General features: G+C 39.9%; 1 protein-coding gene across 5 annotated transcripts in view; it reads right to left on the bottom strand.

The window, feature by feature from the left end:
* Positions 1-17,214, bottom strand: part of Nek10 (NIMA related kinase 10) — a 197,820-nt gene that overhangs the window by 112,747 nt on the left and 67,859 nt on the right. For all 5 annotated transcript variants that reach the window (XM_052190707.1, XM_052190705.1, XM_052190704.1 and 2 more), the window contains one exon: positions 4,488-4,563. In XM_052190707.1, coding sequence (XP_052046667.1) covers positions 4,488-4,563 — 76 coding nt within the window. The remainder of the gene's footprint in view (positions 1-4,487; positions 4,564-17,214) is intronic.

Here is a 17,214-nt window from a genome sequence, read left to right as displayed (position 1 = left end):
CTACTCTCTAGCAGTTTCTATTTAGTAGCTCTTATGTGAATCTAGGAGACCATGTGACCCATTCCACTGAGTCTTCAAGATGTACTTTAAGTAATTAATGCAAGTAAATTCTGAGTTGTCTCAAAACCCTCTGCTACCTAACCTAAGGAGATAATAAAGCACCCCCCCTCTGTTTCTTTTCTCCCCATCACCAACTGTGTGTGTATATCTATGTGTACATGTGTGCATATTTGTGTACATGTATATGCACATGTGTTGTGTGTATGTGTCTTCATGTTTATGGATTTCCAAGAGACTGGGAGAGAGTTCAAGGGCCAGAGAGGGGTGACACAATTCAGGTAATCTTATCCTGCCCCAAAAGGAGCCATAACAGAGACAGTATCTCCTTTCCACCTGCTCAAAGCACCAAAGTTCTGCCCCACAGGTGTGTGTCTTTGCACACTAAGCACAGCTGCGTTTCCTCTTGGAACTCTCAGCTCCTTAGCCTGGCTGTCATGAAAATCCTAAAGCAACCACCAAGGGACCAAAAACAGAAATAGGCAGGAGGAAAGGAGCTACAAAGACAGCTTAGATAGAGTCCCTCCCTCTAACAATGAGAAAATAAATATGATTCCAGAGACCATCTGTTCCGTTTGTTCCCATGAACACTTCCCTTCCTAGGTATGGGCCCAAGTCATTAACTATGATTCTGTGTCAGTAAGCTCTTAATGGATGGTTTCCAGACACCAGACATGAATGTCACATTTGACTTTACAACAGTCCAAAGAGATGGGCTATGATGTTATTATACCCATACAGTAGACAAGGAAACTGAGACCAGTGTTATATGGTTCAATTTTAAAGCCAAGAATTCTAATTCTAGTCTGAGCATCTATTAGAAGAGCCTGCTATTTAGGTAGCAGTTCGCCATGCCCAAAGGGCTCTCCAAGATTGCTGCAAAACAGAAGACTCCCTTTCTCAGTGGAGTTCCCACTTCTCCTCTGACCTTACCAGGGTAGGGTCCCTAAGCACAGGAGCTTGACCTTAGCTGGAGAATGAGACTGCACAGAGCTTCCTCCAAGTGTCATGATCCAGCATATACATTCTGCTCAGCCCTTCTGACTGTATCACAATCAGGTGCTGTGTTATGACCATTCAGCCCTTGCTGCTCATATGATAGGTAGGTACTGTGTTATCACCAAACATTCCTTTCCACCTGTAACCCTTACATGCCCTCCCCGCCGAAACACTGAAGTACAGTCATCTCACTGAAGCTGTCTGCAGAAGTCTTTCCATCATACACACAGCTAGCTGTCCAAACACTAATCACTGCTTCTTCTCCCTGTCTTTGAGGGCCAGTCACAAAGAACCCACAGGAGACAGGGAGACCCATGAGCATCCTCAGCCAGCCACTCACCTGCATCAATACTGTACCCTGGTTTTGAAGACACCTCCCTTGCAATTTCCCTTGGAACTATGTACCAACTATAGAAGAATGTTACAATAGTTCCAAATAGTCCCATGCTTTATTCTTAGTCTCTTCAACCCCATTATTTTATGTTCCAGTAACTGTGGAAACTATAAACAATAAAATAAATGAATCAAAACCTAGAGTAACACAGACCTTGGCTTCAAGGTACTGACAGCCTTAGACTAACAGTGCTCACTTCAGGCTTCAAGGAGCCCAAGGGAGGCAAGCCCCAAGAAGCCTCTTAATTAGCACACCAATCTCTCATCCAGTGTTGTAGGAATGGCTTGCTCTCACTTAACCTAATTCACTTCACTTGGAAATATTTATTAAGATCCTGTTGGTCCCACAGTAGGACTTGGGGACAAATAGGGGAAAGGCTCATGGCCAAGCAGCTAAAATGGGGCTCCATACGTATAGGAAGGTCACAACCCACAGTACCTTATAAGCTGAAAAAGTTTTAAATAAAAGATGCATATCATACCTCCCTTACGCACATCAAAGCTTAGATACATGGGACTGTGTGGCTACCCAGAAACTAAGGTGGCTTTAAGCCCCCACCCAACATCTCAAAGATGTCTTACAATATATTAGTAGCCCAGGAAAGGAAAAAAACAAAATACGGTTCCCACTAGAAGTATGCCGAATCTTTCTTGTCAATAAGTTAAAAGAACACACACTGGGGACCACCTGTATAATACAAGGTGTCTCAGAGAGAGACAAGATGTGAGAACCAGATCTACAGTGACACTGGTGATCAAAAGAAAACTCTGGACAGACGTGGCAGAGACCAGAATGAAGACAGGAAACCAATCCCAAAGCTATCTGAATGAGAGGGGCTCAAGAGATGTGCACTTCAGAGATCTGAAGAAATAGAGAAGGGTTGAGAGGAGAATTCCAACGGAAAATTCTCACAATATAAAAGCAAATGGCTCTAACCATCATTCATAATTATGAGGCCCACCTTTCTCTGAGGAGTTATAGTCAAGTACTAATACTAGAAGAGAGGGGCTCACAAATTCTCACTGCTCCCTGAAAATTGATAGGCATGTCACAGTTGTAATGGGAGGGAGACACATTTGTGGGGACAGGTAAGTGGTCTGTGCTCCTGTAAGCGACACAGAGCTCATGAATCAGAAAACAAGGACATGAAAGCAGAAAAGAGATGAATTGGGAAGAAGAGAGTTCACACATGAAAGGAGAACAAGAAAGGGGGTTGAAGGGAGAATATGATCAAAACGCATAATATATGACAATGTCGGAATGAAATCCATGATGGTGTATAATTAGTATGTGCCAATAAAAACTGTAAAGAGATAAACACTTCCAGCAAATAGCAAGACATAAAACCAACATACAAAATTCAGTAACTTTTCTATATATGAATAATGAACTTGCCAGGAAGCAAATCAGGAAAACAAAAGCCATTCACAATAGCTTCAAAATAACAATAAAATATTACAGAATAAACCTAAACGAGAAGGTAAAGGACCTGTGCAATGAACACTTTAAAACACTGTCTAGGAGTGGAAGAAATGACTCAGCAGTTAAGAGTATTTGTTACTCTTTGAGAGGACCTAGGTTTGGTTCCCAGCACATGATGGAGCACAACTCTTCTGGGCTCTGCAGGCACCAGACATTCGTGGTGCATATATGCAACTTGCAGGTAGACACTTATACACATTTAAAAAACACTGTGGAAAGAATAATTCAAGAAACCCCTGAGTTGCTTGCAAGTTCAACTTTATGACTGAATTGTTCACAGTAGCCAAGATATGGAATAAGCCTACATGTTTGTCAACAGATAAAACTGGTGAAGAAAATACGGTGGAACTAAAGAACATTACATTATAAGTCATCCTTAGAAAAATGACTACGCACACGTTTTCACTCATACGCAGATTCTAGGTTTAAATAAATGATTGGATGGATGGATGGTTGGATGGATGGATGGATGGATGGATGGATGGATGGATGAAATAAAGTAGAAGTGGACTAGGAGATGAGGAGAAGGCATCTAATGAGACAGGAGGAATGACAAGGTGGAGATAATAGGGTAAAAAGACAAGTGTTTTCTCTCATATGTAGAATCTAAATTCAACTCTATATTCTTAAATATTTACATATATGTATGTAACATGAGGACATAGGAGACATAATTTAGGGAATGAAGGAAACTCCGTGAACACTTTTCTGAATGCTTCATGAAGGGAATTGGCAAAGTGGCATTATTGTTTCCAGACAAGTTTGTAACATCCTTAAAGTCATTTTTAGCTCTCTTCCTAAGATTCCATTTACAGCAGTTGGCTAGATGGAGGGGGTGTGGGGACTGTAGTCTTCTTGGTTGGTTGTTTAGTGAGAATTCAGAAAATTTCTCTGAGAATATGTTATCTTACTCTCATGAATGTCCACACAGAAGGGGCCATGTGACAATACACTTAACAGTCTCATGTTATGAAAACAACTGTCAAAGGAACCTTCACAGTGCTCACAAAAAGTCACAGGTGTGTCTGATCATCAAACAGAATACTCACTTACCTATCCAGACTTTGGAACAGGGGTCATAGCACCTGCCTTATCAATCTGCCTCATCATCTACTCAAGATGCAACAGAATTGATCCAGGCCCTGTCACTGTCCAGCTACAGGACAGGAAAGAGGACGCAAAGAACCTGCCCTGGTAGGAAGATACCAAGCTGGTGCACACAAGTCTGGGGATGGGATGACCCCGGCCAGGGTCCTGTGGGCCACTTGTGCCCTCATGCACCTGCAGACTTACATGTTCATGACTGTTTCAATCCAAAATTAGAGAAAGTAGCCCCCCAAATGGATGGAAATAGCTTATAAATGAATTATTCCTGTGGTTGTTGCTCTAAACACATAAGTGATATATAATTCTTTTCATGTGAACTACCTATGAACACAAAACTTACTAAATAAGCTTCCTTTTTAATTCTATTTTCTTTGCAATCAAACAATTGTAACAAAACCCCAAAATAGTCAAGTGTGCCACTTGAAATCCATAAAACAATTATCCTTACCAAGAATAGAGGATCGTTCCCACCACAGACGTGAGCTTACTGCTTTCCTGCTTTTGCTTTGCCAGGCCAAAGTCAGCTACAATTCACAAAACAGAGTAAAGTGTTACTGTGTTTCCCCAGGATTAGCAGTCCCTAGCTTGACATTCCGCCAGGTAACTAACACATTTCCCAGCAGACCTCTCATTTCTCTGTATGGTTTCACAAGACAGCCCTCCTCCCACATCCTCTGTCTACTGCCAACCTCAGTTCCTATGCACTATATACTACCATGCTTTATATTCTAACGTGATGCAGTTTGTTCTTTAAAACAATCTAACCCAAGTCTTGCTAACTAAAGCAGATGGAAGTCTCAATTGATCTGGAGATATATTTTTTTACATTAGAGTTCCCAGAAATATAGGAAGACTGTGGCATTTTGCTGTATAGTTGCCTTGAAAGTTGCATCTGATTAAAAACCAAACGAAAACAGCAACAACAAAAGAACAAGGTGGATATGATGGATTAGCCTGTGATCCCAGCATTAAAAGAGACAGAACAGCAATTGATACTCAGTGCACTACTGTCAAAAAAATTAAAAAAAAAAATTTAAAAAAAGAAAGAAAGGTAAAAGAAAAAGGAAGATCAAAACAACCAAAAACAGACAACTGAAATGGTAAAATAATAATCTTATTAAGTGTGCTATGATATTCTCCTCTTTAATAAGCCACAGGTATGCAAATTATATGATCATTTTAAAAATATATCTGGGTCTTGGTGACTAGATCCCTGAAGTCTCAGCACTTTGGAGCTAAGGCAGTAAAGAGTTCAAGGCCAGCCTTGTCTACACAGTGTGATCCTGTCTTAACAAAGGAAATAAAGAAAGGAAGGAAGAGAAAGGACAGAAAGGGAAGATTGGGGATGAGAGAGTGGTGGCAGGGAAGAAAAGGCAGTGGGGAACGAGAGTAAACATTAAATGTAAAGTAACAATCACATAGAGATTGGAGAGGCAGAAACTAAATGGCATCTATTGGCACTAACCATCTTTATAAAAAATTAATTAAGACTTAAAATAGCATAGCAGAGTGGAGAAAAGTGCAACAGAAAAATTAAATAATTCAATATTAAGTTACACACAAATATGTATGTAGTATTATGCATGTATATATTATGTATGTATTTAATAGCTGGTCATGGGCACCTGAAGAAGACTTAAGTGAATGTATGAAAAGTCAATGAAGTTCTGAATGAATGTATATTGTTGACATGGGCAACAACCAATGCCCTAGACCCATGGGAAACTGTCAAAGCCTTCCTCTGGTCCAAGTGCAAATATTAGCAGTGCATACAAGTGTTTACTAACAATTGACCAGTGTGTGCAAAAATCAGTGACTGCAGCTTCTTACTTCCAGATATTTGCAGCCCAGACTGGTGCACCACAGAGATCTCCACCTAAGACTAACCCTTCCTCCTGAGCTCCGCACAATAAACAGAGGGCTGGGTAGTGGGGACAACTGAGTGCCACTCCCACCGAGCACACAGGGACCATCAGACCTAAGCTTTTCTGCATCTGTTTTTTCTTTAGTGTCTGGCCTTCTTCATTCCCTTGACTCTGCAGTGAGGTTTATAGATCCACGCCATGCTGCACACGGAGACTGATATTTTGTTGTTTTTCACTTAATACATTTCTAGCCCAGAGTCTTATGTTCTCAGTTTGGTGTAAAACTCACTCTGTGGCTCAAGATGGCCTTGAACTTCTGATCCTCCTCCATCCCCCAAGCACTAGGGTAATGCACATGAGCCACCCACCCTGTTTATGCTGATGGTTCGAATCAGCTTTGCCATGGAGGCTTCATCAGTCAAGCCACAACAGCCCTACAACAGCACATTTTCCATGAATTTAGGATTGTACATGTTTATAGGGTACAGCATGCTAGCTCAATAGATATATCAATATTGATATGTCATATCCATTAAAATCAAGATAATTTACATTTTTCTTTTTTGTTTAAATGAGCTTTTCAATGATATATTAAAATCTCAATGAGCTAATGCTATACTTTGATTTGTATACACATATATAATGTTTAAATTGGGCTAAACACATTTGTTCATAGTAGAAATATTTAAAATCTTTTCTTCTGGCCTTCTGAGTCCACCATTCATATGAGCAGACTTACTTTTGCTGTCCTTCTCTCTCCCCTCATCTCCTTGGTCTCTGGTTAGCACTATACTCCTTAGTTTATATGAGATCAACATTTTTATATGCCATGTACAAATGAACCTGGGGATAGTTGTTTTTCTGTGTCTGGCTTATTTCACTACATGATCTGTTTCTATCCACATTGCCATGAGATAGACAGGATTCCATTGGTTTAGCTGAACTATATTCAACTGTGTGCCCAGGCTATGTTCTCCATGAATCTCTCTGTTGCTGGACACCTGGCTGTCTCCATTTATTACCTACTTGAACTCTGCTGCAATAAACTGAGTGTCCAGCTGTCTCTTGCGAACACTGGCATTTGCCTGGGAGTGAAATCGAGGGGCCGGATCATGCGTAGTTCTAGTGTAATGTTCTGGGAGCTTTCTTACTGTTTGCCATGAGCATCATGCTAGTTTACAGTCTGCAGCAGGGCTGCTGTCCTCCCTTTCCTGCCAGCTCCTGCTCCCTTCCCCTCCCCAGCAGGGAGATAGTAGCCACTTGTTTATTTATTTTAAGTGTTGGTGTACAAAACTACCTCTAATCTTTTTTACCAGGAACATTCTTTATTGGGGCAAAATGATATCCTTGTGATTGAATTTGGATTTTCCTGCAGATTAGTGGTGTTGGATCTTTTAAAACACCTGATATTCATTTCTACATGTCCTTCAGAGATTATTATTTTTCATAGGATGCTTGGGTTTTGCTATTGTTGTACACAGTGATCCATGTGTCCTGGATATCATCTCTGTGATACATCAAAGCTCATCCTCCTTGCACCCACTCTCCAGGCATCTCACCACCGTAGGATCATTTCCTAGGTCTTCCAGAAGCCTTTCAGTTTGATGGACTCAATCCTGGACTTTCCGAAGCCTTCCAGTTTGATGGACTCATGTGTTAACATTTGTTTTATTTTCCTATGCTTTAGGATACTACCCAAACATCCCAAAGCCTTTGAATATTCCTTTTTTACTTTATTTGTTTTATATTTACATTTTTATTCATTTTGGATTGCTTTTTTTAACTGCTGAGAGAGGGTGTTTGAGTCTTATTCTATTGCAGATATATAGTCAACCCAGAATATTAATTAATTAGTTAATTAATATTCATTCAAAAGACTGTGTTTTCCAAATTCTGCTTTTATGATATGCATTCTTATCACCTTGGTCAAAATCTAGATGTATATACATGTATATAGATGTATGGGTTTCTTTTTAGATTCTCAAATGTATTCCATTGATCTGACTACTTCAATGCCAATACCATGCTGCTTTGATTACTATAGCTTTGTCATGTCCTACACTGTATATGAACTGCACAGTCAAATGCACACTATAATGTGCATATGACTAGTCTTCAAAATTACCCATTTTATAGATGTGAGAAAACTTGAGGATCAGAGACAATGAGCAATTTGCTTAATGTCTTTCAGAGAAACATCAACAATCAGATATTGATCTGATGTCAACCAATTCTTAACAAAACACAATGGGCAGTGGTGGCACACACCTTTAATCCCAGCACTTGGGAGGCAAAGCCATGCAGATTTCTGAGTTCGAGGCCAGCCTGGTCTACAGAGCGAGTTCCAGGATAGTCGGGGCTACACAAAGAAACCCTGTCTTGAAAAACCAAAACACACACACACACACACACACACACAATAGTGCCAAAGAAGAAAAATCTCAAGCCCTAGCTGCATCACTGACAATCCAATCTGATATTGGAGGAGTGAATCAGATCTGCTACACACAAATGACCAGTCATTAGGACAACATGGTCCTGACACAAATGGACCAGGAACAGCATCTCCCACAAGCAGAGATGAATAAGACTGAAGAACAGACCCATCCAGTCACACAGAGGACAAAACTCAACAGCTAAAAAAGAGGTTCATTAGCACATGAAACTACCAGGCTACTTCGGCCCTTAAAACTCACCTAGTGTAGGTTACCAGGCTTAAAGGGAGAGGGGGTGTCTAGAAGTAGAAAAATGGCCCCTTTGATAAAGTGCCTGCTGGGCAAACATGGGCACCTAGCACACCACAGTCAACATCAGGTCAGGTGGATCCTTCCCGCTTACTGGCCAACCAGTCCAGCCAGCTATTCAGCAACAGGTTCTCTGAGAGACTCTAAGAAAGTAATATGAAAAGTGACTGTGGAGACAACCCAAATGTACATACAGTCTATACACATGCACAAACACACACACACACACACACACACACACACACACACACACATAGGAAATACAAATCAGAATAAATGCACAGAGCCTCTGCAGAGTAGAAATACATTGGAACCACCTTAATCACATAAAAGGCATATATAGAAACGTATGGCTAACACATTAGCTAATGTTGAACGAGTGAATAGATAGTTTCTAATTTCAAAACAAGTCAAGAACATTGATGTCGATTGCATTGAATCTGTATATTGCTTTTGGAAAGATGGCCATTGTTACTATATTAATCCTGCCAATCCACAAGCATGGAAGATTTTTCCATTTTCTGAGGTCTTTAATTTCCTTCTTCAGAGACCTGAAGTTCTTGTCATACAGATCTTTCACTTGTTTGGTTAGAGTCACACCAAGATACTTTATATTATTTGTGGATATTGTGAAAGGTGTCATTTCTCTAATTTCTTTCTCAGCCTGCTTATCCTTTGAGTATAAGAAGACTACTGATTTGCTTGAGTTGATTTTATAACCAGCCACTTTGCTGAAGTTGTTTATCAGCTGTAGGAGTTCTCTGGTGGAGATTTTTGGGTCACTTAAGTAGACATATCATCTGCAAATAGTGATAGTTTGACTTCTTCCTTTCCAATTTGTATCCCTTTGACCTCCTTATGTTGTCTAATTGCTCTAGCTAGGACTTCAAGAATTATCTTGAAAAGATTAGAGAGAGGAGGCAGCCTTGTCTAGTCCCTGATTTTAGTGGGATTGCTTCAAGCTTCTCTCCATTTAGTTTGATGCTGGCTACCGGTTTGCTGTATATTGCTTTTACTATGTTTAGGTATGGGCCTTGAATTTCTGTTCTTTCCAAGATGTTTAACATGAAAGGATGCTGAATTTTGTCAAATGCTTTTTCAGCATCTAATGAAATGACCATGTGGGTTTTTTTTCTTTGAGTTTGTTTATGTAGTAGATTGCATTGATGGATTTCCCTATATTGAACAATCCCTGCATTCCTGGGATGAAGCCTACTTGATCATGGTAAATGATTTAATATATATATTAAAATAAATTAATATATATTAAAAATGATTTAATATATATATTAAATTCAATTGGTCCAAAGGTTTAATTAGATTCACATTGAGGAGAGTGGAGCATTGAAGTCACCCACAATTATTGTGTTAGGTGCAATGTGTGCTTTGAGCTTTAGTAAAGTTTCTTTTATGAATGAGGGTGCCCTTGCATTTGGAGCATAGATGTTCAGAATAGAGAGTTCTTCTTGGTCAATTTTTTTCTTTGACCAGTAAGAAGTGTCCTTCTGTGTCCCTTTTGATGACTTTAGGTTGAAAGTCAATTTTATCTGATATTAGAATGGCTACTCTGGCTTGTTTCCTGAGACCATTTGCTTGTAAAATTGTTTTCCAGAGTTAGAAAGAACAATTCTCAAATTCATCTGGAATAACAAAACCCCAGGATAGCTAAAACTATTCTCAATATTAAAAGAACTTTTGGGGGAATCGGTATCCCAGACCTCAAGCAGTACTGCAGAGCAAGAGTGATAAAAACTGCATGGTATTGGTACAGTGACAGACAGGCAGGTAGATAAATGGAATAGAATTGAAGACCCAGAAATGAACCCACACACCTATGGCCACTTGATCTTCGACAAAGGAGCTAAAACCATCCAGTGGAAAAAAAGATAGCCTTTTCAACAAATGGTGCTGGTTCAACTGGAGGTCAGTACGCAGAAGAATGCAAATTGATCCATTCTTATCTCCTTGAACTAAGCTCAACTCCAAGTGGATCAAGGACCTCCACATAAAACCAGACACACTGAAACTAATAGAAAAGAAACTGAGGAAGACCCTCGAGGACCTAGGCACAGGGGAAAAGTTCCTGAACATAATACCAATATCTTATGCTCTAGGATTGAGAATTGACAAATGGGACCTCATAAAACTACAAAGATTCTGTAAGGCAAAGGACACCATCAAAAGGACAAAACAGCAACCAACAAATTGGGAAAAGATCTTTATCAACCCTACATCTGACAGAGGGCTAATATCTAATATATACAAAGAACTCAAGAAGTTAGACTGCAGAGAACCAAATAACCCTATTAAAAAAATGGGGTAGATAGTTAAACAAAGAATTTTCACCTGAAGAACTTTGGATGGCTGAGAAGCATCTTAAAAAATGCTCAACTTCATTAGTCATTAGGGAAATGCAAATCAAAACAACCCTGAGATTTCACCTTACACCAGTCAGAATGGCTAAGATTAAAAATTCAGGAGACAGCAGGTGTTGGCGAGGATGTGGAGAAAGAGGAACACTCCTCCACTGCTGGTGGGGTTGCAAATTGGTACAACCACTCTGGAAATCAGTCTGGCGGTTCCTCCGAAAACTGGGCACATCACTTCCAGAAGATCCTGCTATACCACTCCTGGGCATATACCCAGAGGATTCCCCAGCATGTAATAAGGATACATGCTCCACTATGTTCATAGCAGCCCTATTTATAATAGCCAGAAGCTGGAAAGAACCCAGGTATCGCTCAGTGGAGGAATGGATGCAAAAAATGTGGTATATATACACAATGGAATACTATTCAGTCATTAGAAAGAATGAATTCATGAAATTCTTAGGCAAATGGGTGGAGCTGGAGAACATCATACTAAGTGAGGTAACCCAGTCTCAAAAGATCAATCATGGTATGCACTCACTAATAAGTGGATATTAGCCTAGAAAACTGAAATACCCAAAACATAATCCACACATCAAATGAGGTACAAGAAGAACGAAGGAGTGGCCCCTTGTTCTGGAAAGACTCAGCATAGCAGTATAGGGCAAAACCAGAACAGGGGAGTGGGAAGGGGGTGGGTGGGAAAACAGGGGGAGGAAAGGGGATTTATGGGACTTTCGGGGAGTGGGGGGCCAGAAAAGGGGAAATCATTTGAAATGTAAATAAAAATATATCGAATAAAAAAAAGAAAAAAATGGGGTGCAGAGCTAAACAAAGAATTTTCACCTGAAGAATTTCAAATGACTGAGAAACACCTTAAGAAATGTTCACCATCATTAGTCATTAGGGAAATGCAAAACAACCCTGAGATTTCACCTCACACCAGTCAGATTGGCTAAGGTTAAGAACTCAGGAGACAGCAGGTGTTGGTGAGGATGCAGAAAAAGGGGAACACTCCTCCATTGCTGGTGGGATTGCAAGATGGTACAACCACTCTGGAAATCAGTATGGCAGTTCTTCAGAAAACTGGGCATTACCCTTCTGGAGGACCCTGCTATACCACTCCTGTACAATATAACCAGAGGATTCCCTGGCATGCAATAAGGGCATATGCTCCACTATGTTCATAGCAGCCTTATTTATAATAGTCAGAAGCTAGAAAGAGCCCAGATGTCCCTCAATGGAGGAATGGATAGAGAAAATGTTGTATATTTATACAATGGAATACTACTCAGTAATTAAAAACAATGAATTCATGAAATTTTTTAGGCAAATGGTTGGAACTGGAAAATATCATTCTAAGTGAGGTAACCCAATCACAAAATACACATGGAATGCAATCACTGATAAGTGGATATTAATTAGTCCAGAAGCTCTGAATATTCAAGACACAATTAGCATATCAAATGAGTCCCAAGAAGAAGGAAGGAGAGAGCCCTGGTCCTGGAAAGGCTTGATCCAGTATTGTAGGGAAATACCAGCACAGAGAAACGGGAGGGGGGGTGATTGGGGAATGGGTGGAGAAAAAAGGGCTTATGGGACATATGGGAAGGGGGGGGGGGGAACCTGGAAAGGGGAAAGCATTTGGAATGTAAACAAAGAATACAGAAAATAAAAATTAAAAAAAAAAGAAAGAGAACTTCAGACCAATTTCCCATATGAATATCAATGCAAAAATATACAATAAAATTTAGCAAACTGAATCCAAGAACACATCAAAAAGATTATCCAAGAACACATCATGATCAAGTAGGCTTCATCCCAAGGATGCAGGCATGGTTCAATATAAGGAAATCCATCAATGTAATCTACTACATAAACAAACTCAAAGGAAAAAAACCTCATGATCATATTAAATGTGGAGAAAGCATTTGACAAAATTCAACACCCCTTTATGGTAAAAGTCTTGGAAAGATCAGGAATTCAAGGCTCATACTTAAACATAGTAAAAACAATATACAGCAAACTAGTAGCCAATATCAAACTAAATGGAGAGAGACATGAAGCAACCCCACTAAAATCAGGGACTAAACAAGGCTGCCTACTCTCTCCATACCAATTCAATGTAGTACTCAAAGTCCTAGACAGAGCAATCAGACAACAATAGGAGATGAAAAGTATTCAAATTGGAAAGGAAGAAGACAAAATATCACTATTTGCAGATGATATGATAGTATACTTAAGTGACCCCAAAATTCTGTCAAAGAATTCCTTCAGCTGATAAACAGCTTCAGCAAAGTGGCTGGATATAAAATTAACTCAAACAAATCAGTAGCCTTCCTCTACTCAAAGGATAAACAGGCTCAGAAAGAAATTAGGGAAACAATGCCCTTTACAATACTCACAAATAATATAAAATACCTCAGTGTGACTCTAACTAAGCAACTGAAAGATCTGTATGACAAGAACTTCAAGTCTCTGAAGAAAGAAATAAACTGAAGAAAGATCTCCCATGCTCATGGATTGGTAAAAATTGCCATATTGACAAAAGCAGATTCAATGCAATCCCAATCAAAATTACAACTCGATTCTTCATAGAGGTAGAATAGGGAATGTGAAAATTCATTTGAAATAACCAAAAACCCACAACAGTGAAAACTATTCTCAACAATAAAAGAACTTCTGGAGGAATCAGCATCCCTGACCTCAAGCTCTATTACAGAACAATAGTGATAAAACTGCATAATGTTGGTAGAGAGACAGGCAGGAGGATCAATGAAATAGAGTTGAAGACCCAGAAATGAACCCACACATCTATGGTCACTTCATCTTCAACAAAGGAGCTAAAACCATCCAATGGAAAAAAAGACAGCATTTTCAATAAATGATGCAGTTTCAACCGGGGGTCAGCATGTAGAATGCAAATAGACCCATTCTTATCCCTTTGTACAAAGCTCAAAGCCAAGTGGATCGAGGACCTCTACATAAAACCAGATACACTGAAACACATAGAGGAGAAAGTGGGGAACATCAATGGCTTATGCTCTAAGATTAAGAATGGACAAATGGGACCTCATAAAATTGCAAAGCTTCTTAAAGGCAAAGGACACTGTCAATAGGAAAAAATGGCAACCAGCAGATTGGAAAAAAATTTTACCAATCCTGCATCTGATAGAGGGTTAATATCCAATATATACAAAGAACTCAGAAAGTTAGACTCCAGAGAATCAAATAGCCCTATTAAAAATTGGGTACAGAGCTAAATAAAGAATTCTCAACTGAGGAATATCAAACAGCTAAGAAGCACCTAAAGAAATGTTCAATATCCTTAGTTATCAAGGAAATGCAAATCAAAATGACCCTGAGATTCCACCTCACACCAGTCAGAATAGCTAAGATCAAAAACTCAGGTGACAGCAGATGCTGTAGAGGATGAGGAGAAAGAGGAACATTCCTCCATTGTTGGTGGGATTGGAAACTGGTATAATCACTCTGGAAATCAGTTCGGTGGTTCCTCAGAAAATTGGACATAGTACTACCAGAGGACCCAGGTATATCACTCCTGTGCATATACTCAAATAATTCTCCAACATATGACAAGGACACCTGCTCCACTGTGTTCATATCAGCCTTATTTATAATAGCCAGAAGCTGGAAAGAATCCATATGTTCTTCAACAGAGAAGTGTATACAGAAAATGTGATACATTTACACAATGTATTACATTACTCGGCTATTAAAAACAATGAATTCGCATTCTTCTGCATGCTGACCTCCAGTTGAACCAGCACCATTTGTTGAAAAGGCTATCTTTTTTCCATTGGATGTTTTCAGCCTCTTTGTCGAGGATCAAGTGGCCATAGGTGTGTGGGTTCATTTCTGGATCTTCAATCCTGTTCCATTGATCCTCCTGCCTGTCACTGTACCAATACCATGCAGTTTTTAACACTATTGCTCTGTAGTATTGCTTGCGAATTGATCCATCCTTGTCTCCTTGTACTAAGCTCAAATCCAAATGGATCAAGGACCTCCACATAAAGCCAGACACTCTGAAGCTAATAGAAAAGAAACTGGGGAAGACCCTTGAGGACATCGGTACAGGGAGAAAGTTTCTGAACAGAACACCAATAGCGTATGCTCTAAGAGCAAGAATTGACAAATGGGACCTCATAAAATTACAAAGTTTCTGTAAGGCAAAGGACACCATCAAGAGGACAGATCGGCAACCAACAAATTGGGAAAAGATCTTCACCAATCCTACATCAGATAGAGGGCTAATATCCAATATATATAAAGAACTCAAGAAGGTAGACTCCAGAAAACCAAACAACCCTATTAAAAAATGGGGTACAGAGTTAAACAAAGAATTCACACCTGAAGAACTTCGGATGGCAGAGAAGCATCTTAAAAAATGTTCAACTTCATTAGTCATTAGGGAAATGCAAATCAAAACAACCCTAAGATTTCATCTTACACCAGTCAGAATGGCTAAGATTAAAAATTCAGGAGACAGCAGGTGTTGGAGAGGGTGTGGAGAAAGAGGAACACTCCTCTACTGCTGGTGGGGTTGCAAATTGGTACAACCACTCTGGAAATCAGTCTGGCGGTTCCTCCGAAAACTGGGCACCTCACTTCCAGAAGATCCTGCTATACCACTCCTGGGCATATACCCAGAAGACTCCCCACCATATAATAAGGATACATGTTCTACTATGTTCATAGCAGCCCTATTTATAATTGCCAGATGCTGGAAAGAACCCAGGTATCCCTCAACAGAAGAGTGGATGCAAAAAATGTGGTATATCTACACAATGGAGTACTATTCAGCCATTAGAAACAATGAATTCATGAAATTCTTAGGCAAATGGATGGAGCTAGAGAATATCATACTAAGTGAGGTAACCCAGACTCAAAAGGTGAATCATGGTATGCACTCACTAATAAGTGGATATTAACCTAGAAAACTGGAATACCCAAAACATAATCCACACATCAAATGAGGTACAAGAAGAAAGGAGGACTGGCCCCTGGTTCTGGAAAGACTCAGTGAAACAGTATTCAGCAAAACCAGAATGGGGAAGTGGGAAGGGGTGGGAGGGAGGACAGGGGAAGAGAAGGGGGCTTACGGGACTTTCGGGGAGTGAGGGGGCTAGAAAAGGGGAAATCATTTGAAATGTAAATAAATTATATCGAATAAAAAAAAGAAAAGGAAAAAAAACAAAAAAAAACAAAAAAAACAATGAATTCATGAAATTATTATGCAAATAGATGAAACTTGAAAATATCCAGAGTGAGGTAACTCAATCACAAAACAACACACATGGTATGCACTCACTGAGAAGTGGATATTAGCCCAGAAGCTCAGAATACCCAAGATACAATTCACAGACCACATGAAGGTCAAGAAGAAGAAAGACCAAAGTGTGGAAGCTTCAGTCCTTCTTAGAAATGGGAACAAAATACTCATCAGAGCAAATCTGGAGACAAAGTATAAAGCAGAGACTAAAGAAAAGCCTGCCCCACCTGGGGATCCATCCTGTATACAGTCACCAAACCCAGACACTATTGTGGATGCTAAAAAGTGCTTGCTGACAGGAGCCTGATACAGTTCTCTACTGAGAGGCTCTACCAGAGCCTGACAAAATCAGAGGCAGATGCTTGCAGCCAACCATTGGACTGATCATTGGGATCCCCAATGGAGGAGTTAGAGAAAGGACTAAAGAAGTTGAAGGGGTTTGCAACTCCATAGGAAGAACAACAATATCAACCAACCAGACCCCCACAGAGCTCCTAGGGACTAAACCACCAACCAAAGAGTACACATGGAGGGACCCATGGCTCCAGCCACATATGTAGCAGAGGATGGCCTGGTCAGACATCAATGGGAGGAGAGGCCCTCGGTCCTGTGAAGGCTTGATGCCCCAGTGTAGGGAAATGCTGGGGTGGAGGAGCACCCTCATAGAAGCAGGGGAGGGGATAGGGAGTTCTGGAGGTGAAACTGGGAAAGGGGATAACATTTGACATGTAAATTAACAAAATATTCAATAATAAAAAACATACAATCATCTCATAAAATGCTGAAAAAAAACCTTTTACAAAGTCCAACATCCCTTCATGTTAAAAGCCTTGGAGAGACCAGAGATACAAGGTGCATAACTAAACACAATAAAGGATATATACAGCAAGCCAATTGCAAA

Source organism: Apodemus sylvaticus, chromosome 8 (assembly GCF_947179515.1).
Source record: "Apodemus sylvaticus chromosome 8, mApoSyl1.1, whole genome shotgun sequence".
NCBI classification, from domain to species: Eukaryota; Metazoa; Chordata; class Mammalia; order Rodentia; family Muridae; genus Apodemus; species Apodemus sylvaticus.
This window is presented reverse-complemented; position numbering and strand designations above follow the sequence as displayed.